Source organism: Macrobrachium rosenbergii, chromosome 5 (assembly GCF_040412425.1).
Source record: "Macrobrachium rosenbergii isolate ZJJX-2024 chromosome 5, ASM4041242v1, whole genome shotgun sequence".
Taxonomy (NCBI): domain Eukaryota; kingdom Metazoa; phylum Arthropoda; class Malacostraca; order Decapoda; family Palaemonidae; genus Macrobrachium; species Macrobrachium rosenbergii.
In genome coordinates this window covers 61,437,570-61,463,936 of record NC_089745.1, presented here as the reverse complement: position 1 = coordinate 61,463,936, position 26,367 = coordinate 61,437,570, and the positions used below count along the sequence as shown (strand labels likewise).

The following is a 26,367-nucleotide window of genomic DNA, read 5'->3' as shown; positions in this document are numbered from 1 at the left end:
TTCCATAATGAAATCTGAATACTGTACTTTACATTGCTCAAGAAAAAGTTACCATAATGTATGAAAATATATTTTAAATAAGAAAGAATACACTGTACAGTACTGGTTCTGTTTAATATGAATCACCTTAGATTTAACATGACTGCTGTAACCAATTTGTGCAAGAAGCACCAGAGTACACATCTTGGACAAGGCTGCAAGAAAATTCACCTCAAGTCCCCATTTCTGTATCATGTAAACAATAATTACATGGGTAATACTCAAACTGTTAACAGCTAAAACTGCAATAAAAATTGGATATGAATTCAAGAATACAGAATACATAACCAATATCCAGTGTTAGATGATATCAATAAAAACATAAGATATATCTGAGCTGTTAAGTTTCTCAAATGATGGATAACTGTAATAAAATTCATAGCATAATCTCCATCACACACTACAAAATTTTACTGCATAATAAATACCAATTACTGCATTAGCCTTAAACAATCAGTAATAAAGCAGTCTGGAGGTCATGGTCATTCAAGTTACAGCATAATGATCCCTGACAATAAGAGAAAATATTTACTATATAGAGCTTTTAATTTCCTCCAAACAAAATTTTACACAATTCCCTATGAAAATTAACTTACCTCTGGACCATTACTGAGTTGATTTAGTTTCTCTTTGAGTTTCTCCTCACTAACAGCACCGCCGAGAATTTCTAATGGCATTCCTGTGCTTCCACTAATAAAGTACAGTGAAGGAAGAAGAACAACAGGATCTGAAGAAATGAATTAAGGAACATACTTTTCTGAAAGTTCAAAGTCTGGAAACAAGTAAGTACAAACATGAAACCAATTAATCATACACTAAGGATATATATTTGGACAGCTGAGGTCCACTAATCATATGACACTCTAGTGCAATACATATAATGTGCAGACTTATGCTCCAGTCTACTTGAGAAAGCCTGGTTTCCTCTCTTTTTACCTGTCAGAACTGATCTTGCTAAAATATGTAATGGAAATCCCATAACTTAGTTAAGAACAATAGTGCCCTAACACAGTTTCTAAGTATTGTACTTACTTCATCTTCTCCAACTGAACTCCTTGACAACATCTGATCAAAATGTAATTAAGCTGCTCACTGGTATCTGTTCTTGTGTTGAAGGGAATAAGTAGTTCACCTTGCTACAGGTGATTATAAGATTTTATTATATACAGTATTTCTTAAGATATTCTAGGCATTTTTCAGCCCAATTCTGTAAAGTGAGTTTTATGTGTGCACTTCTCATATAAGTACAATACAGTAAACCCCCCGTATTCGCGTTCTCATGGTTCGCAGACTCACGCATTCGCAGGTTTCTCTGTGGAACATATCTAGCCATCATTTGCGGAAAATTTGCCCATTCGCAGTATTTTTCACTGAGAAATATTCACTAATTACTGTATTTTCATATAATTTTCATGAATAAATGCACTTTTTGTGATAAAACTATTAAAACACTCAGGCATATGCATTTTTACAGGGTTTTTCTGTGTTTAAACTATCAAAATGGGCAGTTCTAAGTGTTTTTTGAGGGGTTTTAAGTATTCGCAGATTTTAGCTATTTGCGGGGGGGGTGTGGGACGCATCCCCTGCGAATACGGGGGGTTCACTGTACTGTACTCGCAAAGCCTCAAAGGATACATTTTCAGGAGAAAATCAGTGGACTATCTTTTATACAGTACACCAGAAGCCACAAATAATTTAACAAATAAACAAGAAGCAGTCAGTTATAATTCATGAAGATCACTAGGAAGTACCACTTGCAGTAAGCTTATGTGGCATACTGTAGATAGTACTAAAGGGTTTTAGCAGTTTCCCTTCGGTCCAAGCTAAATTGCTCCCATCTTTTATTTGTCATTTCTCCTCTTTGGTGTCATCTTTCCTGGCCACCCAATTTCCTTAACTTCACCTTCCATTAATTGTTATATTTCATTAGAAAATTCAGTAATTTATTAAAATATTAATAATAATGTTCATCATCATCATAATACAACAACAATAACAATAATAATACAGTAAACCGCCCGTATTCGCGTTCTCATGATTCGCTGACTCATGCATTTGCGGGTTTCTCTGTGGAACATATCTAGCCATTATTTGCGGAAAATTCGCCCATTTGTGGTATTTTTCGCTGAGCAATATTCACTAATTACTGTATTTTCATATAATGTTCATGAATAAATGTACTCTTTGTGATAAAACTATTAAAATACTCAGGTATATGCATTTTTACAGGGTTTTTCTGTGTTTAAACTATCAAAATGGGCAGTTCTAAGTGTTTTTAGAGGGGTTTTAAGTATTCGCGGATTTTAGCTATTTGCGGGGAGGGTGTGGGATGCATCCCCTGTGAATACGGGGGGTTCACGGTGGTAATAATAATAATATAATAATAATAATAATAAAAATGAAACCTGGCCAAATAAAATAATATAAACCTTCCAAACATACTGTATGTAGTTTTATAAAAAGGATACAAATTTGAGAGAACTGGTTAGCAGGTTCCGTTCCATTTTCCAGCTTGATGGCAACAAATTTGTTTGAACTAAGCACCGTAGCTACTTCTTTTTGTGCCAATGTTTCATCTGTTGTTTTTGAAGCTTCTGAAGAATCTGAAATATTATTCTTGCTTTAACTATATGTAATTAACAAATGAGAAAGTACCTCAACTCAAGAATTTTTAGTGCAATAAATACACTTCATACACTATATATTCATTTTAAGGATGACTAATATGGATATGCTAGACTTACCTCATCTTTGATAATAACTCACCACTATTCCAAGATATATTACAGGACAGCTCACTACAAATAAAAACTTACCATGAATGTATACAACAAATATAGCATTTGTTGATTTGGCCAATCCAATAGCTTCAGGAATGCCTCCGCCAAACCAGTTCATTTTTACCTGGAATGTAATTGAACAACTGCAACAATTAAATTCAAATTATTTCATTACACTTCATTCTCAATAAACATGTAAAATACTGTAAGGGTCTCTGTTATGAGTGATTACATATAACCTACTTCATCAGACCATATGATGATTTTGTGGCCAAGAATGATTGAATACTCTCTATTTAATATAAAATATAAAAAATATATTTATTCAATATATAAAATTCAGTAAAAAAAAAAGGGGGATGAGTATATAATTAAAAAATTAATTGTAAATTAAAGTTAAATGGAAAGAGATACTTGAACCTTGGAGGCAAGTTTGCAAATGTTCTGAAAGAATAAAACAAACAGAAACTGGAGGATCCAGGCACGACAGAGGGACTTGAAAGTGAACATAACATTTTAAGAGGTTTAAAGGAATGTCAGGAAGCTGAAAAGTGGTGGAGCCCCAACCATCAGGAATAAAGGTCATTTACTAAAGGAAGCTGGAGAACTGGTCAATGATGGCCTAACCAGTATAGACCTAGAATAAATGAAGGCCGATACAGGAAGAAACGTAATTAGAAGTGAGAAAAAAAAAGAGCATGACACCTATATTGTAAAAATTAAGGGAGAAGCAATGAAACATGGTGATAATGAAGGAATCTGATTACCTGACAACACTGGAATGATTGATTGATTGTAAATTATCTGGCTTCACAACTAGAGGTGCTGAAGGAAAGCTGCATAAAAATGTCAAAATTTATAATAATTGTTAGTTCAGCTTCATGCTAGAGATTTCAACAACAAATGCATTCTTCATAATGGGGCAACTACAGAAAAAATATTGTCAAAGAGATCCTATGCATGTGGGCTTATATTATGAATCTTCTGAAGGCATTTGTCAGAGTACCAAGTCTAACAAATATCATTCAACCACTGTCAATACTTTTTGTTTTCGTGAGAAATTAATATTATAACTTTGCACTTAGGCCTAGCTACAGTGTGTAGAGCCCTTGTACCAAAGTAATCACCTCTTCACCATGGCTAAGTCTACTTGGCACTGCACATCTTTTCAAAATTTTTCCTGGCTGAAATAGACTAGGCCTATATTTAATCCTGTAAACCTAAACTGTTCAAGTCCGTGCAGCAGCAACCCCCTTATTTACTACCAGAGATCGCTAAGCCAGCAGATCCAGAAAAATTTCATGGGAGGGCCACCAGTTTTCATATTATACATACATACATACACAGACACACATCTACCATATATATATATATATGGTAGATCTAAGTAGTAGCTCTGCGGCGGCAATTTCCTTCTAACTTGACTTTTTCTACAGTTTTTTGGTTGCTAATTATGGATTTACCTTCAATTTTTGTTGCATGAATGTAATTAACCCCTGAAGTCCATCCAACAAGGGGTTTCCATACACGATCTTCACATGACAGAGCGGTAAAATTGCAGTAAAAGGCAACACGTCCAAATGGAAAGGAAATACACATTTCTAGGTCATTTTGATGTGTTTCGCACAAATTTCACAATAAAATTCGTCGGAAATTGATAGTTTTTTAGAAATACCTGGATTATTTTCTCCCATTTAACACTTTTAGGGGTTCTGATACTGGCGGTGCATGTGTTTGTTGTTGGCCAAATGGAATGTCCCTTCGCCATGTTTAGTACTGGCCCGGGGGGGGAGGTACCCACACATTAACAAGTTATTGCACTTGCCAGACGGGATATAAACCTTATTTTTTCGTCCTTTGGTCATGCATAAGTTAGGGGTTGTGACCTGGGTAGTCGAGTGACTAGTTAGGGTTAGGGGCTGTGACCTGGGTACTTCTGTGAGAGGTTAGGTTAGGTTGTGTGGGTTTCACTGATAAGGAAATATGTTATTCTGATTGATTTTGATGTGTTAAGCATGAATTTCACCTTGAATTTCGTCGGAAATTGATGGTTTTTGGTCCACTTATGTACATGGAGTTAGCTCCAAAACCTTTAATTTCCGACAAAACTGAAGATGAAATTCGTACCAAACACATCAAAATCAGTCAGAAAAACATATTTCTTTGTCATTATGGCATGTTGCCTCTTACTGCAATAATACCGACAGAGCACGGGTACGTCTGTTTGGAACAGTTCATATCCCATCTGGCAAGTGCAATAACTTGTTAACGTATGGGTATCTTCCCCCACGGGCCAGTACTAAACACGGCAAAGGGACATTCCATTTGGCCAACAACAAACAAATGCACCACCAGTATAAGAAGCCCTAAAAGTGTAGAAAAATCCAGTTTCCAAGGTAAAAACAGGTATGGAGCTTATACTTAGAATTACTGATTTTTTATTTTTTCCCATTTCTAGGCTATATTTCACGGTCATGTTATTATCTAAATCTTCAATATTATTATTTTGTCATTATTTTTCATGAGGGGGACGTGCCCGGGTGGGCCCCGCCCCTCCCCCCCACCTCTGGATCCGCTAGTGCCAGAGATAAGCTTAGGCTATCTTATCCTTCCAAAACAGAGCCAAGTGGCCAAGGGGACCTGAAGGCCAAGTCTTGCCTTCTGTCAAGTGGCTTACTTGCGGTAGGCCTCCTTCTCGAAGGACTACCGATAGACCATAATAAACGTCAGACTTGGCGCCACACTAAGCTTCTCGTAAATTGCATACTGGCGTGCCTAATAGGGTTGACAAAGTTGACAAAGATGACAAGGACATTCTTCCGTAAACTATTGCGTAGTCTACGGTAGGCTAAACGATCAAGTCACGACATAAACATCATCGCCGTGGCAGTTTTTCTCAGTAATCAGCAGGCTACCATTTACACAAATATCAGGAAATTCCTTTCTTCATCAAACAGAAAAATAAGTCAGGGACTTCTTACTTACCGTTTCTGAAACAACAGTAACACCGATAGATCTAAGTTCACTGGTTTCCTGAGTACCTTTCTAAATTTACGGTCATTCGCGACCAGTGTCACTGAGTCAGAGTCGGTGTCACTCCGCAAAGCACGACAACGACACCTTTGGAAGGGTGCGCATAAATTGTAATGTTTCTTCTCATTTTGCACATGAGAGGCATCAAATCATTGTTGAGTTTCAAAAATATATTCATATATGGTTATTATCTTATTTTCATAGAAAAATTTGTAACGAAAGTCGAAAGGCTTGGTATCTCCTCTTTTAAAAGACTCTCTTGCATTCTCAATCCGCGTGACTGCTGTGGAATTACTATACGTATACGTGAGCATATACATGTATACGATTATATGCAGACAGTGTGTGCAGTACGCACATACACATACATATCTATCTATCTATCTATCTATCTAGCTTTCTATATATATATATATATATATATATATATATATATATATATATATGTGTATATATGTATATATATATATATATATATATATATATATATATATATATATATATATATATATATATATATATATAGCATATGTAATATCGTGTAAGTCTTAAATCCCGCGTTATAGTGTCACATAACTTCCAAATAATCCTCTTCTTTTAACCATTCTTTAAATCAGTAATTTTCTGTGTATGTTATTAATATTTTGCTCTCAAAGCAATTAATATGCAAAGATTATACCTCACTTGGGGTTAATAATGTGAACTTTATCATGGGCTCTGCCTCTTCAATGGGCACTCTCATTGTCTGGACTTTGGGCCCATTCTTATGGACCACAAAACTATTAGATAGTTGCTACTACAAATAAAAAAAAAAACATGAAAAAATATGGGTGATTACGATTCGGTTTACAATGTCAGAACTGTAACTTAAACACTAGCTTATGTCTACAGTACTCTCAACTGTCTCCACTTATTAAAACTGCCAGACTCTCTCACTAATCTCTGTAATTTCTCCTCACTGTCCCCAACCAGCGTGGTACCATCTACAAATATCCACCATTCCGCACTCCTTTCACTGCCAATATCCTTATCTTACTTATTTGCATTTAAAACTAATTTCTGTACTCCGAATTTTCGAATTACCCAATCCATGAAAATATTTACCAACCATGGAGACACAGGACACTTATCTCAGATTCACTTTCCAACGAAACCAGTTACTCTCCTATTTATGTATTCAGACACATCCTTCACTTCCATCTTGAGAGCTTTTAATAACTCTCAGTCACTTATCTTCTATAACTTACTTACATCCTCATCACTCTCAATACAGCTATTTCTAGGTCCATGTATGCCATACACAATCGTTTCCATTTCCAGTGCTTCCAGTGTTCCTCATAATGCTTAAATAACAAACACATGAAACACAAATCTTCCTCCTATGCACACTAACGCCGTCTTTCCCCTATTAATTCTTTTGTCTTCTGTCTTACTTTCTCAGTCAAAATTCTATTCTGCCATAAACCTTCCTTAGTAAACTAAGTAATCTATGCCCTAGTAATTCCCTTGGAACCTTTCTCTTGTTTACAATTGCCTTGCAAAACGTTGTCATCCACTCAGTCACATTGCCACCTTTCCACAACCTCTCACTTATACTCCCGTCAATTCATGGTGTCTATCGAGTCATCATTGCTTAATAACCTGCATTTTCTCAAAAGTCACTTCCCAAAGCACTCTAACTCACACCAACCTCTTCCACACACACACACACACACACACACACACACACACACACACACATATATATATATATATATATATATATATATATATATATATATATATATATATATATATATATTACTAACAGGACCCCACTCAAACTGGATGGTATCTAGTGATTATACGATTGTACAGATACTTGATAATGAGAACTGTTTGTCCTCGAAAAGCTTGTAATTTTTCTAAATTAATATCTCCACTAGATACCATCCAGTTTGAATGAGGTCCTCTTAGTAATTCCACTAATGCACAGAACAATTGCGTATGTGATAAAGTTAATACACTCACACACACACACACACACACACACACACACACACATATATATATATATATATATATATATATATATATATATATATATATATATATATATATGGATATGTATATGTATATGTATATGTATATATAACATATATATATATATATATATATATATATATATATATATATATATATATATATATATATATATATATATACTGTATGAGCGTGTGTATTTACACATATACACGTGGCTCCAGATGTTATCATTAATATTGCTCTTGTCTTTTAGTTTCTATACTTAATTTCAATTCCTATGATAGGATCAGTTTGGCAAAATAACTTTGAAACCTTACAAAAATTTACGTTTAAGTTTCTTGATGCTTTAATAATACTACTTTGTCCCCTTGACCTTGTATTAAGCGTTTTACCGGTCGCGCTCAGTTTCTTTATTTTTCTTGACGTAAAGAAAACCTGGCATCATATAAATGGCACAAGTTTTTTTTTTTTTTTTACCATCTTTTAACACAAAAATACAAGGGTATGAAGTGAACGCTGTGTTTTTCAATTCTCAGATAGTTTTCGGTAATTTCTAAATAATTTCCTATGGTTTCCCTGACTGAATATCCTTAACACTTTTCCATTTACAAAATTTTACTTGCATCACTTCTTCGTCCAAGATTACATGTAAAGATTGATTTTGTCTTTTCTTCAAGGATTCGGAGTCCGGCGTCTTGTGAGCAGCGCATCATAAAGTGGGGGCGTTGGAGAATGCTAACATCTGTAGTGATTCGAATTATCACTGTAGGGTATTGAATGTTTACATTCAGAAATCTTTCGTAAAAAGAAAATACATTTTAAAGATAAGTAGTTCCTATACTAACATGTAGTATATGATAGTAATAAAAGGTTGATCAAAATGCGCCTCGCAACTAACATGCTATGTAACCTTATGTTCAAGAATGTTCTGCGGTTTGTCAAGTACAGCCAAAGCACAATTATTCCTCGTTGCAGATTCAGCACTCATTGGGTTTCACTCCGTATGGCTGTTTGTATTTTATTAGAATGTCCATGAAAATGGAATCGAACGCTGAAATATGCGATATTCACCATCGTCTTCTCTAAATGAATGACACTTATGTACATTTCGGTTTAAAGATTTCATAATAATAATAATAATAATAATAATAATAATAATAATAATAATAATAATAATAATAATAAACTGAACTACTGGACAGACGGAAATATCTTAATCCGATAAAGAAGAGCTAGTCAAAGCATGTATTACAATATAATTAACTTATCTGATAATTTCTAGCAGAACAAAAGAATAGCAGATTTTTCTCAAGTCGCAGAAATCTCAGACGTCGGGGACTTAGTCATGGCACTCACGTCTTCCTTTTAAAGCTCAGGGAACCGCTTCATTTACCTCAGGAATCTTGTGACTAAGGTCCTTTAAATATATTCTATTTAAAGGACCTTGCTTGTGACTGTGCCGGCAACTTACGGTCTCGGCACTGATACCGTTCTGTGATGATGTAAAGACGCCAGACGTCTCTTCATTTCGCATCAATCACGTTCATGCATCAAACTTATTAACATGTCAAGAATCTCATGTAAATATTCATATGTAGAATTTCCTGGCCTTTCCGCCGATATATATTTTATCACTGTATGTATGTTATGTCTCTTAAAATTGCCATTTGTTTGACTGAAACACAAATTGCTCAGAGTGCGGGTCACGGCAATCGGAGGTCGGGCACTAAGTTTCCGTCCGCACTCTGTCATGTATACCTGAGCCCAGGTGAATAAATCTCTACGGGCTGCTCGAGGAGCAAGAGCCCGTGCTGGCACAAGGCCAGCTAAATCTGAAACAACATGAATAAATCATCTCTACGGGCTGCTCTAGGAGCAAGAGCCCGTGCTGGCACAAGGCCAGGTAAATCTGAAACAACGAATAAATCAGTTAATACCCAGTTCGACCTTTTTGTCCTCACAACTGGTGACCAGAGAAGTAAACACGGATTTTTAAGAACTGCTGTTGCTGAGTCTATATTCATTTCGTGGAACTTGATTTCTAAAATGTTTAAACCTCTTCAATCACGTGGATAAACAAACTCATCTGCGTTAATATATATGAAATTTGCACACAAAACAAGTGGTGTAGGATGAGCTGAACGGAAACCAGTGATCGAGAGGTTAACTCGATCCGGGTTGAACCAAGTCACAATTAGACTTTGATAATTAATTGGCAACGACTTAATTTCTAAAACTTCTAAAAGACCCAACATGAAAAAATTGGGCATAAATAATTCTATAAGGAAATTTCATACTAATAATTTGTTCAAAGGAAAAGGAGACTCCTACTACAATAGAAATTCCGTTGACGATTCATACAGTATTAAAGTTACAATCTGATCTATAAAAAAAACTCAGGTTTTTGTCATTTTTTAAGAAATCTAAACACTAAGAATATTTATCGTAAAGGATCTAGAAATAATCAAAGTAAAGTGTCATCTGAACTTCTGGGTCAGAATTCACAATATTAGTCGTCTAACTGGACTATAGGTGACAGACACAATGGGCACAGAAGGTGAGGCCTGTTGCCGGGAGAATACCCGTCTTGAAGAAATTTGTAGGTCGATACTCTCACGCTGGACCTGCCTAGACGGCCGTATTTGACGTTGGCTTTGGGGATGCTTCCGTAATGCCTGTATAATGCCTACGCTAATCATGTTACCTCTGAATTACAGATGAATATTATAAATACTGGGCTTTAATAGAAGGGAGTGTGCGACAGAAGGCTGAAAACTAAATTAGGAAAGAAACAGGACTGTTAGGATTCCACTTTTGTCCAGTACTGTACATGAGCTTTAGTCATATTATAGATTACCCCAGAGGAATAATTAAAAAGGGATAAAATGGAACATGTGTGAATATGTTGCAATGTCCTTTTGTGTTGCCAAGGTCCAAGGTTAAAGTCGAGACGATCAAGAATAATCTGAGCAACATTTAATGAGCAAAATGATTATAGGTTTATTATTATTACCATTATCCAGAAATGAAACCTATTCATATGGAACAAGCCCACAGGGGCCATTGACTTGTAATTCAAGCTTCCAAAGAATATGGTGTTCATTAGGAAAAAGTATTAGGAGGTAAAGGGGAATACAAAGAGAAGAGGTCTTGCTTATTACAACAGAAAAAATAAACCAATAAATTAATAGATAGATAAAAATGTATTAAAATGCAGGGAACTTTTGAAGTTCCAATTGCACGACAGCCTATGGGAGACGACTGTTCCACAGTCCAGTGGTGTGAGGAATAAAGATCCTCTGGAATTGAGAAGTTAGACAGCAAGGCACTTTTACTGCATATTGAGCTGCTGTTCAGCAAATCTGGTTGCTCTCGGCAGGAAAAGGGAATCAGGGATCAATTATGAATGTGAAAGATCTCTGTTAAAGTACAACTTATAAAAAACTGACAAACAAGAGACCATCGTTGATGGTCCAAGTCATAACTGCTAATATTTGGAAACAGAAAACCACCACCACGAACCAATCTAACTAGAGATAAATCTTTTGTAGAAGCAGACATCCAGACCGGAGAAAAGTATTCTAGTAAAGGAAGGACAAATGACCTAAAACACGTTGGATTGATTTTATCACTGTTATAAACATATGAGAACTTTCGTACAATACCTAACTTTCGTACGGCATTTGCAGACACTTTCATTAGACTTTTCTCAAAGGTAAAATGATATTAAAAATAAAATTCTAGCGATGATCCAGCTTCCTTTGTAACCCGTTTCTTTGCAGAATTGTCGGAATGGAAAATGGAAGTGTTTTCAAATTAATAACGGAATAATTGCTTTAGAAGTGAAGATTAATAGGACTATGCGTAACGAAGTATCACTAGTAAAATCTAACAAAAAAAAAAACCTTTGAAAATCTTATATACAGTAGAGTAACTGGTGAGAAATGAGGGATACAAAGTTTTAAAGACTCCATTCATTACCTTATTTTGTAATTGGGAACATACATCCTAACATGAGTTGCTGGATTTCATCCAAACTTTAAAGTGAATAATGTTTATTCATAAATATGATACTTAATCATCTTCAACTGTCATCAGAATTAAAAGTGAATTCTTCCAGACTGCAGGATCCTAATATGGTTATGTCCTATTTATAAAAATATTCCAAGAAAATAGTATTTTCAATAACGTGACGTGTTGTCAACAGGAACTTTTTTATGGTATAATTGTCAACCCACGATTCACCATCTCAACTCACAGGATGCGGGGGGGACACCAACAACTTCCTGCTTCTACGAACTAATTTTGTTTGCTTCACCTACGTTTCAGGGTTTCAGTTCCTTTCATCAGGGTTAAAACAGAGAACATGAAAATCCATACATCAATATTAAAACTAAAACGGAATAGAATAGTAAATCATGCCTTAATAAGGAAAATATGACAAAAATGAAACACGATATTGAAATGAAAGATCTCAAACATAATTCAAGAACACTAACTATTAGCAAATAATTGAGTTGCAATCCAAGACGAAAAAAAAAAGTTAAAATTAAAACATGAAATTCACACGGAGAGAAAAAAACTACATAACACTTATAATAACAAAATGCGCAAAATTGTATATACAGTATACAAAAATGAAATTAAAAATTAATGAGACGAGAAACTTCTTTATACAACACTGTCTGAATTTTGACAGTAGGGAAAGGAAAAGCAATCCGAGCTCATCGGAAAAAGCTGAGAATCAGTAATAACTATTTGATGTCAAGAGACTCGAGAACGGGTAATAAACTGTTATCAGCTGGAACAATTTTATCAGCTGTTATTTGTGACAATGCAGGAAAATATTTACACATTCATAAGTGATTTTAAGACTTTCTCAAGCAGCAGATAGCCCTGTATTACCGAAACTCAACAACAGATATTCAAGTGCAGTACCACCCGTTACACACTGCGTGACATTCCTTTCCGACCAACTCGGGCTGCTTTTCTTATCCCTAATGTCAAAATTCAGTCAGCGTTTTATAAACAAAATTATCTGTTGGTGAGCTTTCGTCTCGTTATTTCTGCATTTTATTTTATACGTCAATTTTGCATATTTTACTACCATTTATATAATATGATGAGATATATAGATATGAATACAAACACACACGCACACACACACACACACATATATATATATATATATATATATATATATATATATATATATATATATATATATACATACATATACACTTCTTGCAAATATTGTGTTTTAATTTCCTCAAAGTCTCTTTGTTCTATTTTTAGTTTTGAATTGCAATTAAGTTTTTTGCTTATGGTTACAATGTTAAATTAAATGTTTAATAATTTTGTTAATTTATTTTAATTTTGCGCTTCATTGTTCGTTACAGTCTTACTCCCGATGTACTGATTTTTAATTTCTCTGTTTTAGCCCTGATTATGGGAACTGAATTTCTGAAACATAGGTGAAGTAAATAAAGTTGTGACTCGACATGTTGAAGTTTTTACTAGTCATCTTAGTCTTACACACAAATGCACAGTAATCATATATATATATATATATATATATATATATATATATATATATATATATATATATATATATATATATATATATATATATATGTGTGTGTGTGTGTGTGTGTGTGTGTATGTATATATATATATATATATATATATATATATATATATATATATATATATATATATATATATGAATGGATGTATGTTGTATGAATGTGTGTATGTTCCAGCATAACTCTAAAACGCATTGAGCAATTTCAATCAAACTTGGTATACATAAGATTTACCATCTGGAAAAGAATACTGTGAGGGTAAGACATCACTGGCAACAAAGGGGGTGGGGTAGGAAGGGGTGACATGAAAAAATAACCGAAAATGACAGATATTAGTGTCTAATCCACAGTTTTCGAGGTCACTGAGATGAACAGTGACACTCTCGATGCCATTTAAGTCCAAGTTCAACCCTGATAGGAAGGTGGGGTGGTGAGAAGGGGTGAAAAATAAAATGTAAAAAATGACATATTAGTGTCTAATCCATAGTTTTCGAGGTTGCTGAGATAAATAGTACTCTCCTGACTTCCTTTAAGTCCAGGTTCAGCCCCGATAGGAATGAGGTGAGAAGGGGTGAAATATAAAATGTAAAAAATGCTGGGCAATATAATTGAAGCATCCATATTGACAGGAAAGAGAGAGAGAGAGAGAGAGAGAGAGAGAGAGAGAGAGAGAGAGAGAGAGAGAGAGAGAGAGAGTTTATTGGTTGTCATTCAGTCTTCCCAGGCAGTGCTGGGTTGGTCAGCTAATATATATATATATATATATATATATATATATATATATATATATATATATATATATATATATATATATATATATATATATATATATATATTATGTGTATGTATGTGTATGAACAAGGTAATGGATGTTAGGGTGAGAAAAGGATTGGCTGGAGGTATATTTGATCATTATTTAGAAACAAAAATTGGAAGACAGAAATCTAAGTTGAAGAAGGTACTAAGGCTGTGTATGTAATTAAGAAAAGTGTGCAGTCTGAGTAGAAAATAAGAATAGTTTAAGAGAGGAAATTCGACGAAAAATGGGCTAGGGGTAAAGAAGAAAGTGGAAGAGTATAGTTATGATGAATATAAAAAATTCCAGGGTGGGGTCATAATATCAGTAGAGTGTTTTTGGTGATAAGAAGCAGAAGAGGAAATATAACAGTAGGTGGTATCTTGAACTGAGAGGTTCACTGAAAGAGAAAGAAGAAATGGTTTCAGGTGAAACTGCACTAAGGACGGAATCATGACCATGTATAAAGGGGGATGGATGAGACAGTCAAGATGAAAGGAAAAGGGGAAAAAAGGCATGTTAGTGAAAATAAGGTAGCAAATGTTGAGCAAGGACTTAGAGGTTTTTATGAAGTTGTCCATAAAGAAATAAATACAGAAAGATAGGATTTTGAACAAATGAATCTTAGTAACTAAGAATTAATGGAGAGATGCTGTCCGGAAAGATGTAGTCCTCTTTTCATGTACTGTGCATCTTGAAGAATATTTATATGTGAAAATCAGACGACAAGAAAAGGTGAATAATCCAATTGCGTAAGGGCTCAGTGAATGGTTGAGAATGATTGTGGAAGTGACTGGTGGGGATGTGGCATAAGAAGAACCGAAAGGGTGAGAAAAGTAGAGATACACAGGATAATAGGAAGGTTGGTGTGGGTGAAATGGTAGATCAAACTATTTGGAAATAGCTCGATCATGTGGAAAAAAGGGATAATGAGTGGCATGAAAAAGGCATCAGAAGGGAGGGCCCTTAAACTTCGGCCTGGTGAAGCGTGTGTCCTAACCACTGGGCTGCATTAGTGTTTGTTTCCAATTAACAACCGTTTCGTTTTGAGGGAACTTAAATGTGGCGAAAAGTTCTTTCCATACCTTTTCGTTCACACGGGATGATTTTGGTCCCAGTACCCTGGCCCCCTTGTCATGTGTCACTCTGGGTGAAGGGCACAGTTACCCCAACCCACTTCGCTCCCCTTTCAGCCACAGGAGATGACAGGGGCATGCACGTGTTTTATGTATGTGCTACAGCATCGTCTGGTTCAAAAAAAAACACTGATCTCTACAATAAACAGAGCTCGTGGGAGTAACTGCCTAGTTTATTCTTTTTCTGTTACCGACTCGACCTGTGAAAACCAGAAAGGAGTTTTGTTAAATTATGCAAGTACATACTTCATACACACAAATGTAATCGTTATTTTGAAGTAATGTTATGAGAATGGATCCCTCATTCCCACGCGGTGCCTAAACTTTCAAAGTGCTTCGAGTAAACATGGAAGCAATGAACCAAAGTTACAATTTAATTTAGTGAAGATGCAGCATATTGTTTCCTATTATTTTTGCAGGAATATTAGCAGTATGGCAAAATATATAGATTTGGCTGTTATCCAGGCCTGTATACTGTAAAGTCTTACCTCTTACCAGTTACTGCTCTGGTAGCTTTCAGATCTACTTGTGGTGCATAACCGGTCCGTAACATATTTTACTGATATATTACCTAATTATTCTTTTATTTTATGGATGTCCACGCTACGCTTACCAGTTTTGTTTTGCTAGGTCTCAACTCCGGCATAAGGGTCTCACATTTGAAGGATATACTACGATCTCTAAAGTCTTGTCTCATCGCTCAGCTGTTAGTCACTGTGTCTGCCAGGGTGCTATTCTGATTGTCTCTCCATTCTTCACGTTCTTGTAATGTCATCCTGATTTATTTATTATGCTGAAGCTTCTTCAGTGTCATCGGGATGTTTTTTTTTATTTTTTCTTATTACTTATTTCTTACTGGTCCTCTTTTTATTTTCATCTCATTCGTTCATCGTTATGGTTATTAGAGTTTTACTCCATTTTCTCATCCTTCTTTACTGTTATTGGACTGTCCTATTACAATTTTCATTCCTTTTCATTGCTATCTTGTATCCTCACCAATCTCCTCCGGTTTAAGTTTACTGGCATTAGTCGGGTCCAAGAGAGTTAAACCATAGGAATCTTCCCTTTGTCGTAAAGCGAAATTATTCGGTTAAGTGGCGCGGTGCAAGATCGTGTCTTTGAACTGTATTACTAATACAGTACAACCTTTCGTAAGGGCAGTGAAGTACGTTTAGATTTTCTGGCTTAGAATACAACATTTGCAAGATTCTAAAGATATTTTTGCAACGCATAAAACTTTTGTACGAAGAAAAAAAAAAACAATTGGTGGTAAATATTTACATTAACGACTCTCTCTCTCTAACAAAAACATCAGATCCTGTACAGCAATAAAGAGTAGTTTGAAATGAGAACTAAACAACAGACGTTGAAGTGTAGAGGTAAAGAGATTTAGATAAAATTAATACACCAAAGTTTTGTTTAGCAGAAAAAATTACGGTCTCCGTAATGTAATGAATAAAATCAAAATGAACGGATTAAAACTGTCAATAAAGGCAACAGGAAAAGTAAGTCATCTGAGCTGCAAGGAATGTGATTGACGTGTACTTTAGCATAATAGAAATGGGAAAGGTGAACAAATTTGCAAACAAAAAATATATTTGTTGCAATGATTACCTACCGACATGACTCTTCCAAGAATGGTTTCGCATTGTTTCATGCTAGGACCATTAAGGTGACTGAACAAAATTTCTCTCTCTCTCTCTCTCTCTCTCTCTCTCTCTCTCTCTCTCTCTCTAATCTTATCAGCAGAATGATAACAATATGTCAGGCTGCCATTAGTCGTAATTCGTTGGGTGGTAATAACTTGTTGGAGAACTAGATGCAACGGTTTTATCAAACATATATATAATCAACATATGCACGCTCTCTCTCTCTCTCTCTCTCTCTCTCTCTCTCTCTCTCTCTCTCTCTCTCTCTCGATAATGATGATGACCACAGTCGTTTCGATGACAGGTTATAGTTGTTGTTGTTATTACACACTGCAGTTCTTGAAAGAAGAGGAGAACGCTAAAAGTCCGAGGAGTCTATCAGGGAAAGCAACCCAACACGGAAAAACTTGAGAAAGAACGAATAAAGTTTATGGCAAAATAAGCAAAGAAAAGTAAATAGAATTACTTACATAAAAATCAATGCGATTATTTATCAGCCTGCTCAAGAAAAAGCTTTTGAACCAAGTTTGAAGTGATGAGGTTCCAACGATTCAACTACAGAATTGGGAAGATCAGTCTACAAATTAGTCACAGTAGGAATGAACGTTCTGGAAACCTTGTGGTATAGTCAGGAAGTTCTGACTGTAAAGGCCAAACAGAACTGTTAAGCAAATATGCACAATGCAGTACCCACTGGCATTCCTGAAGGGGGACGCGGGGGTGGGGCTGTTTGACATCGCCCCCAGGGCCCCAAAGTGAGCGGGGGGGCCCAAAATGCGAAATTTAACCATTGCTGCTATAACAGAACAAGCTAAATTTCTGAAATTTACATTTACAAGTGCCTTTAAAGTGATCTTACAATTTCTCATATTCTAAAAATTTCCCCCCACCCCGAACCCCGCGGCTGCTTTGGCTCACTTCGCTTGCCTCCCACCCCGTAAGAGGGGCCCCAAATGGGACGGTGCCCCCGGGGCTCCAAAATGTCTAGGAACGCTCCTGGCAGTACCAGAGATTCATACAAAGAACTGATAAAAGAAATCAAATAAAAATTTAATTTTTAGAATCACTAGTAATATCTATTTGTGGAAATGTTTTAGCAAATGAAAATGTTTCGCTTACTTTTCGAATACCTACCTGGCCGGTTGTTCTGCGTTATCTTATCGAAAGTTTTGTGCGTTGATAGAATTTACTGGGATCTTTATGACACACTGGGGTGCTCTGTGATTACAACGCAGTATGCAACAATCAAATTGAATTACTGAGCAGTGATTTTAAGATTTATCAATCATTATGATAATAACTTTAATGCTACAGAAAAGCCCGTGAATCACTTGAACTCTGTGCTGAAACTGAATCCTAGACCTATAACAATGTGTATGTTGTACTACATTGGTCAACGAGACAATCGAATCCATGAAAATAAGACAATATTAAAAAAAATTCAAGGGTTGCAGGCTTCGAATACAGCATACAGCAATCCCACATCTCTTAAATAGAGAAGATGGTACGTGATTCTCGGAAATCGTGTCTATGGTCTTTGTTGTAGTATTTATCTGACCTTGTACTGATTTTCTTCTACAAGCGGGCGTCGCAGTAACGATGATCATCTTATGGTGTCTCTGTGCCTTTGCCAGATAGCTGGCATTAAGAATATTCTAACGTTAGGATCCTTGACTATGACCTTATCCTAAATCAATAAAGAAACATGATAAGAAAATCAGGATATTGCAAAAGCAAATTTATTTGAGTCTGAAATCTTCAAGAGTAATATACGAATAAAAATGTGAATTATAAGAAACGTACAGTTTCTCAGTGCAAGTTCACCCTCGGAAATAACCAAAGACAAAAGTCAGTAGCTAGGTGCTAAACTGGATAAGACGACATCAGTAATCTTAGTCGTTGCAAAGCCTGATTAAATCAACACGTTGACACTCAGTGAAGCGGGCACGAGGATGCTGCACTAACGAAACGTGCAGGGCAGAAGGTGAGATAGAGCAAGTCTGACAAAGGCGATGCAGATGTAAACAAACAAACAACTCTCGCGCATGTCACAGAAGAGAACTTCTATCAAAATAAATGGAGGCAAAAGACATCGCCAGTTCAGCTCTTCTTCTAATAGTACCCACGAACTTGCCAATATCACCAGTACATCTGGAAATGCATCTCAGCTTCAAAAGGCTGAGAGTGAAACAACAGAAAACGTAAGGTAAGTCAAAGCAAGCATAGCGGCTGTTCGTTAAGATGTTTAAGGCCAATTGGCTTCAAACTGCGTTGTTGTTATGAAGATTGTTCCTGGCTGTGAGATTATCTCAGCATCTGGCCCATGGATGCCGGTTTTTTTTGTTAGGCGGTTTACACTGAATTTATTAAATGAAATGGTAAACAGATCTAGTTTAGACAACTTGAACGCCACGATTTCCGTCAAATGAATGTCGGCTAGTTATCAGCGTTACGGGGAACTACTGTTATACTTCATTCTTAGGCTGTGGATCTCAATGCATTTACAGACATTTATTTATTATAGTGTATATTTTCTGTTCCTTGCATCGTCTCTTGATATCAACACCTTGGTCATATTACGCTTTCACAATGCAATCAGCGCCGAGGAAGCACGACTCAGCTTCCAGCTTACTTACGATAATGACGGAATAGAAGCATAGGTTATGCAGAGGCGAAAGACAAAAAAGCAATTAAGTTTACAGTTAGTGAAGCAAACTGCTGTAATGGAGTAGTTATTATTGATTTTGTTCTTCTGCGCAAGTACAGCGCTAGTTAAAGTTAACGGTATATCAACAATACTAAGGTGAATCTAATAAATTTGTAATAAAGCATAACTACCGCTAAAATGTTCAGACACCAGGATACTGTGTAAATGTGGTAATTGTGCAGAACTACCAAAGTTTAGTCAGCCAAGGTTAGGTTAGCTTTGGTTTTATCGCATTTATTGTCAGGTTAACACATTTATCACAACTTTTAACAGAGGCAGGTATATGATATAGCAATATAAATCTTCACCCTATGTTCTCGGTCTGGAACCCAGCGCAGACTACATTCAATTCACTAACAACTAAATAGCATCAGAAAAGCTTAGCGCACGCTGCTCTATGAAACAGATTGAATATCCAATATTTACCCCCATTGGTTTGTATCTCCGCTTTCCCAGCAGGTATGGATAGTTGCCTTAACATCATCCTAGCCTCTTTTACGTAGTAGGAAAAAATTCGTCTTGGTTGCTCTCATTATTATTATTATTATTATTATTATTATTATTATTATTATTATTATTATTATTATTATTATTATTCATAAGCTGAACTCTGTTCATATGGAAAATACAGAAAGAAGAGATCTCACTTATTAAAAAAGAGAAATATATTAATAAATTAATAAATAGATAAAAATGTACTAAAATTTAAGGAGAATAGTATCAAGGTAGTAATGCATAGCATCTCTGCTTGAACTTTTGAAGTTCCAATTGCACGACATCCTCTGGGAGACTGTTCCACAGTCCAACGGTGTGAGGAATAAAGGTCGTCAGGAGAAGTTCGACAGTGAGGCACATTTACTGCGCATTGGTGCTGCTGTTCAGCAAATCACGTTGCTCTCGGCAGGAAAAGGGGATCAGGGGTCAACTGACAATGTGAAAGATCTCTGCTGAAAAACAACTTATGAAAAATTGACAGACAAGAGACCATCCGTCGACGGTCCAAGTCATAACTGCTACTTTTAGGAAGCAGAAGCCTACCACCACCAACCAATCTATCTAAAGAGATAAATCTCTTGCAGAGGCAGACATCCACACCGGAGAACAGTATTCTAGTAAAGGAAGGACAAATGACCTAAAACAGGTTGTAATGATTTTATCACTATTATAAATATATATGAGGCCTTCCGTACAATACCTCGTGCGGCATTTGCTGACACTTTCATTAGATGTTTCTCAAAAGTAAGATCTAAGTCAAAAGTTACACCTACAATAGCTAAAGCTTCAGACTCATTCAGCAGAGTCCCATCCACCTGAAGGGGAGGATGGGGTGGAAAATCTGTGTTTTCGTTTTACTTCAGTTCAGCCTCATACCCCACCGACTACACCTTTCACTAATCCGGTCCGTGTCCCGACTGAGACTAAGGGCAAATTCATTTCTCATAAGTGAAGATCACAGCACATTTTTAACTTAAGTGGTAAACCTGTTCATTAGTTATTGATCCTGAATAACGCTGAGAAGACATGTTCAGCCTATTATCTCATCTCTTTATTTACGGTCCAACGGAAGGTATACCACATGCCCTTTCCCCTTCCGGTAGATTTTCCTGGGCTTCTCTGCAACTTCTGATCTCTCTCCTCAGCCTTAGCTTCCCATTCTTCCGTACAGTAATGTAACATTGTTGTACTGTGGCTTTTACTTATTTGTTCTTCTATACGAGTAACCTTAATTGTCATGAAACACAATGAGACCAAATGTGTATCATTTTTATTCTAAACTAATTTTGCTAATCCTCCTTTTAGTACAGGAGCATCAAATTCATTTGCAAAACTAAACGTCGTGTTCTATGTACCAAAAACCAAGAGATCCACTTAGCACTACAATTAGGTTTACCGGTGAAAACACTTTATCATTTTGTGATTTTCTTATGCGTTCAAGGAGTCATGCAACCTTGTGGAATCATTTGTATAATATTTATGATCCCTGTCATTATGAACATCGTTTTTCCCTCGCCTCGCATGCGACGGGGAGAGAGAGAGAGAGAGAGAGAGAGAGAGAGAGAGAGAGAGAGAGAGAGAGAGAGAGAGAGAGAGAGAGAGACGTCTGATGAATGGTTTCATCCCGATTAGGTAAGGCTTAACTCGTCGAGGCCCTCCCGTTTTTAATCATGATAAATATGGCGGAATAAATTTTGATGGAGCGCTGATCAATTACGTCTCTCTCTCTCTCTCTCTCTCTCTCTCTCTCTCTCTCTCTCTCTCTCTCTCTCTCTCTCTCTCATAATAGTCGAAACAACTCGGTACATAATTTTGCTCAGTTTGTGAGTTGAGAAAGCTATCAGTTACACCACGAGAGAGAGAGAGAGAGAGAGAGAGAGAGAGAGAGAGAGAGAGAGAGAGAGAGAGAACGTCTTACTATTCCCTGTCTACGGAGTGGGTGCGGCACAGAGTTACTGCTCTGAAAGTCAATGATAAACATTGACGGGCTGTCAACATTCACTGCAGGCATTTGCCTGATCGACCGAGTTATTGGTGGCATTTTCGGCTCACGTACAGCGGAGGCTGAGTGCATCTGTCCTTAGGATATTACTGGCACGAAGCAAAGTCCCACTTTTCTGTCATGACACGTTTGATTAGTCTTACCCTCTTCTCAGTTAGCGTATACATTTCGCTTTTTTTTGCGTTTCATGTATTTATATCATAATGGTGACTCCTATAGTAAAATTTAGTTTTACTCTGTACTATAAATATATAAATATTCAAGTTGATAAACTGTTAAATTAATTAATACTCTCCTGAGATCTTAGTTCGTTTCAGTCTGCCCAAATCAAAGGAAATGTATATATATATATATATATATATATATATATATATATATATATATATATATATATATATATATATATATATATATATATATATATATATATATATATATATATATATATATATAATATATATATCACAGTGAGTCTATGAATTTTATGAATCATATATCAGCCTGATGAAGAATTTTATTCCTGCTCGTCTAATAAAGAATGTTCTTCCTGGTCTTGGTATTTATTTATCATTAAGCTATATATATATATATATATATATATATATATATATATATATATATATATATATATATATATATATATATATAACTAAAAGGACTCATTCATACTGGATGGTATCTAATGGAGTATTTATTCAGAAAAAGTTACAAGCTTTCTTGGACAAACAGTCCACATTATCAAGTATCCGTACAATGACCAGACGCGTAGTCCAGCTGTGTTTATACCCAGCACACAGATATAAATACAACTGGACTACGCGTCTGGTCATTGTACGGATACTTGATAATGTGGACTGTTTGTCCAAGAAAGCTTGTAACTTTTTCTGAATAAATACTCCATTAGATATCATCCAGTTTGAATGGGGTCCTTTTAGTAATTCTACTAATACGCAGAACAATTGCGTATGTGATAAAGTTCATATATATATATATTATATATATAATATATATATTTATATATTATAAATATATACTGTATATGTATATATATACCTATATATATATATATATATATATATATATATATATATATATATATATATATATACATATATATAAATATATGATTCATGCATTCGATAGACTCACTGTATATTTATCCCTTTTTTTTTTTCTTTCACGATTATGGTATATTTTTCCGTGTTTGCCGTCGATGACTAAGATGTTGTGACACCAGTTGCCCAGAATAATCCTAACGAGGTGTCTGTGCGTGAGATAAAATATTTCGAGGACGGTTAAACGGACTCGCAGGAAACCGGATCAACAAAGTCACTGTGTGATCTCTTTCGCCCATTATTCTCGTGTGAGCATCGATGAAGGCTTGGCGATGTGTCGTCTTGCAAACCATGTCGCCCAACACTACTATTACTACTACTACTACTACTACTACTACTACTACTGCTACTACTACTACTACTACTACTACTACTACTACTATAATAATAATAATAATAATAATAATAATAATAATAATAATAATATTATTATTATTATTATTATTATTATTATTATTATTATTATTATTATTATTATTCATAAGAAAGATGAAACCTATTTATATGGAACAAGCCCACAGGGGCAACTGACTTGAAATTCAAGCTTCCTAAGAATATGGTGTTCATTAGGAAGAAGTAAGAGGAGGTAAAGGGAAATGCAGAAAGAAGAGAACTCACTTATTAAAAAAGGAAAAACGTATCTATAAATTAATAAATAGATAAAAATATATTGAAATGTAAAGAGAATATTATTAGGGTAGTAATTCATTGCATCTTCGCTTGAACTTTTGAAGTTCCAATTCCACGACATCCTTTGGGAAACTGTTCCACAGTCCAACTGTGTGAGTAACAAAGGTCCTCTGGAATTGAGAAGTTCGACAGCGAGGCACATTTACTGCACATTGGTGCTGCTGTTCAGCGAATCTGGTCGTTTTCGGCAAGTAAAGGTGATCAGGGATCACTTGTGAATGTGAAAGGTCTCTGTTGAAATACAACCTATGAAAAATTGACAAACAAGAGACTATCCATCGATGGTTCAAGCCATAACTGCTACTATTAGGAAACAGAAACCTACCACCACGAACCACTCTATCCGAAGAGATAAATCTTTTGCAGAAGCAGACATCCACACCAGAGAATAGTATTCTAGTAAAGGAAGGGCAAATAACCTGAAACAGGTTGCACTGATTTTACCACTGTTATAAATATATGAGGCCTTATGAACAATACCAAACTTTCGTGCGGCATTTGCTGACACTTTCATTAGATTTTTCATAAAAGTTAGACGTGAGTCTAAAGTTACACCTAGAACAGTTAAAGCTTCAGACTCATTCAGCAAAGTTTCATCCACCTGGGGGGGAGGATGGTGTGGAAAATCTGTACTAGATCTGCCTCATACCCTAACGACTACACCATTCCTGATCCGGTCCATGTCCTGACTGAGGCTGAGGGCAGCTTCATTTCTCATAAGTGGAAACTTTACCACACCCACAAGTGTTGCATTAATTATCGGTATACTGAACAATCTGCTTTTCCAGGCCAATAACCATATTACTTGTATACACTAAAAATAACAGTGGACCAAGAGCACTACCCTGTGGAACTCCAGACACAATAGGTTTTGGTTCACTAAAGATCCTGTCCACAGCAATCCTTAAACATATCCATCCACTCCAAGATTATGTAGTTTATAAATAAGTGTCTTGTGATTTACTAACTCGAAAGCAGCACTAAAATCTATTCGAACTGCTCTGCACTCAAAACCCTTGTCAAGGTTCCCTTGCAAATGGCATGTCAAGTCTAAATTAGCATTGCTTCCTATATGCATAATGACTATCATCTAACAATCCTTTGGATTTCACGCTCTAATTTAGTGGCTTAGAAATAAGTTTTTCAGCAACTTTGGAGAGCACAGGGAGAATAGAGATTGGCCTGAAGTTACTGCAGTCTGCAGATATGACATTCTTGGAATAGGTACTATATTACGAAGCTTGCGCTCATCGCAAATATACTACACATTGACAGAAAAATCTAAAAAAGTTAAGTATACCTTAGTTTAACCAGACCACTGAGCTGATTAACAGCTCTCCTGGGGCTGGCCCGAAGGATTAGACTTATTTTACGTGGCTAAGAACCAATTGGTTACTTAGCAACGAGACCTATAGCTTATTGTGGAATTCGAACCACATTATACCGAGAAATGAATTTCTATTACCAGAAGTAAATTCCTCTAATTCTTCATTGGCCGGCCGAAGACTCGAACTCGGGCCTAGCAGAGTGCTAGCCGAGAACTCTACCGACTCGTCCAACGAGGAACTCAGAAAAATCTAAAGAATCTGTTTATCTTGGGAGACAACACACTAGAAACTTTCTCAAAAAACAAAGGGAAGAAACCACCAGGATCTTCTCCATGCACCCCAGCTATCAAGATTATCCAGAATTTTCTTAACATCCCTGGAACGAAATGCAAATTTTGTAAGAATAGGTTCAGGATGACAAGTATCAGGGAGCGTGACAATCTCGGCTGATTTCTTAGCTTCAAAACCTCAATGAAGCAGTTCAGCCTTTTCCCTGTGAGTAGTGGTGGAATGGAAGACGAGCCTGACCCAAAGATAGATTATTTCAATTTGGTCCACCACTGATGAGGGGAGTAATTCCTTCAAGTTTCCTCTTCAAGGAATTATTTTAATTTCTCTCGACTGTATGGTAAGTTATATTTGCAACACGGAGAGACTCAACAAAAATGGTGTAATTTTTATTTGAACGATTTCGTATCTGTGTTGAATTTGGTCTAGTTGTCATGATAGGCTCGACTACATGTATCATCGAACCATAGCAGGTCATTTGTCCTGAATTTGATGACCCTTGTAGGGACACATTAAAATAGCCATCAGCATTTCATTTAACTTCTTCTTGGGATCAGGATCTATTAAAGCATCTGACATATTAAGTGCCTGACAAGCTTCAATATTGGGATCCCAGTTGGCTCTAGATTTCAGCCAGACCGTTTTTCCAGTGGTGACATTAAGAATATACCGATTGACAGAAACGTTCATCTCAATGGT

At 35.9% G+C, this 26,367-nt stretch overlaps 2 protein-coding genes across 4 annotated transcripts in view; one reads left to right on the top strand and one right to left on the bottom strand.

Annotated features, from left to right (window-relative positions):
• Window positions 1-6,128, bottom strand: part of LOC136838849 (UBX domain-containing protein 4-like) — a 59,623-nt gene extending 53,495 nt beyond the window's left edge. Inside the window, exons 1-4 of one of the 3 annotated variants that reach the window (XM_067104496.1) lie at window positions 5,805-6,128; window positions 2,856-2,943; window positions 2,508-2,642; window positions 636-766 (exon numbers count right to left, since the gene is read on the bottom strand). In XM_067104496.1, the coding sequence (XP_066960597.1) occupies window positions 636-766; window positions 2,508-2,642; window positions 2,856-2,937 (348 nt within the window). In that variant the 5' untranslated portion in view covers window positions 2,938-2,943; window positions 5,805-6,128. Of the gene's footprint in view, window positions 1-635; window positions 767-2,507; window positions 2,643-2,855; window positions 2,944-3,586; window positions 3,651-4,282; window positions 4,592-5,804 lie in introns of those variants that run through there. The other 2 variants (XM_067104494.1, XM_067104497.1) reach the window with 2 other exon arrangements.
• Window positions 6,129-18,937: 12,809 nt separating this feature from the next.
• The window catches only part of LOC136838944 (FHIP family protein GI14169-like), a 152,156-nt gene continuing 144,726 nt past the window's right edge, over window positions 18,938-26,367 (top strand). The window contains exon 1 of the mRNA XM_067104639.1: window positions 18,938-19,249. Coding sequence (XP_066960740.1) covers window positions 19,089-19,249 — 161 coding nt within the window. The 5' untranslated portion in view covers window positions 18,938-19,088. The remainder of the gene's footprint in view (window positions 19,250-26,367) is intronic.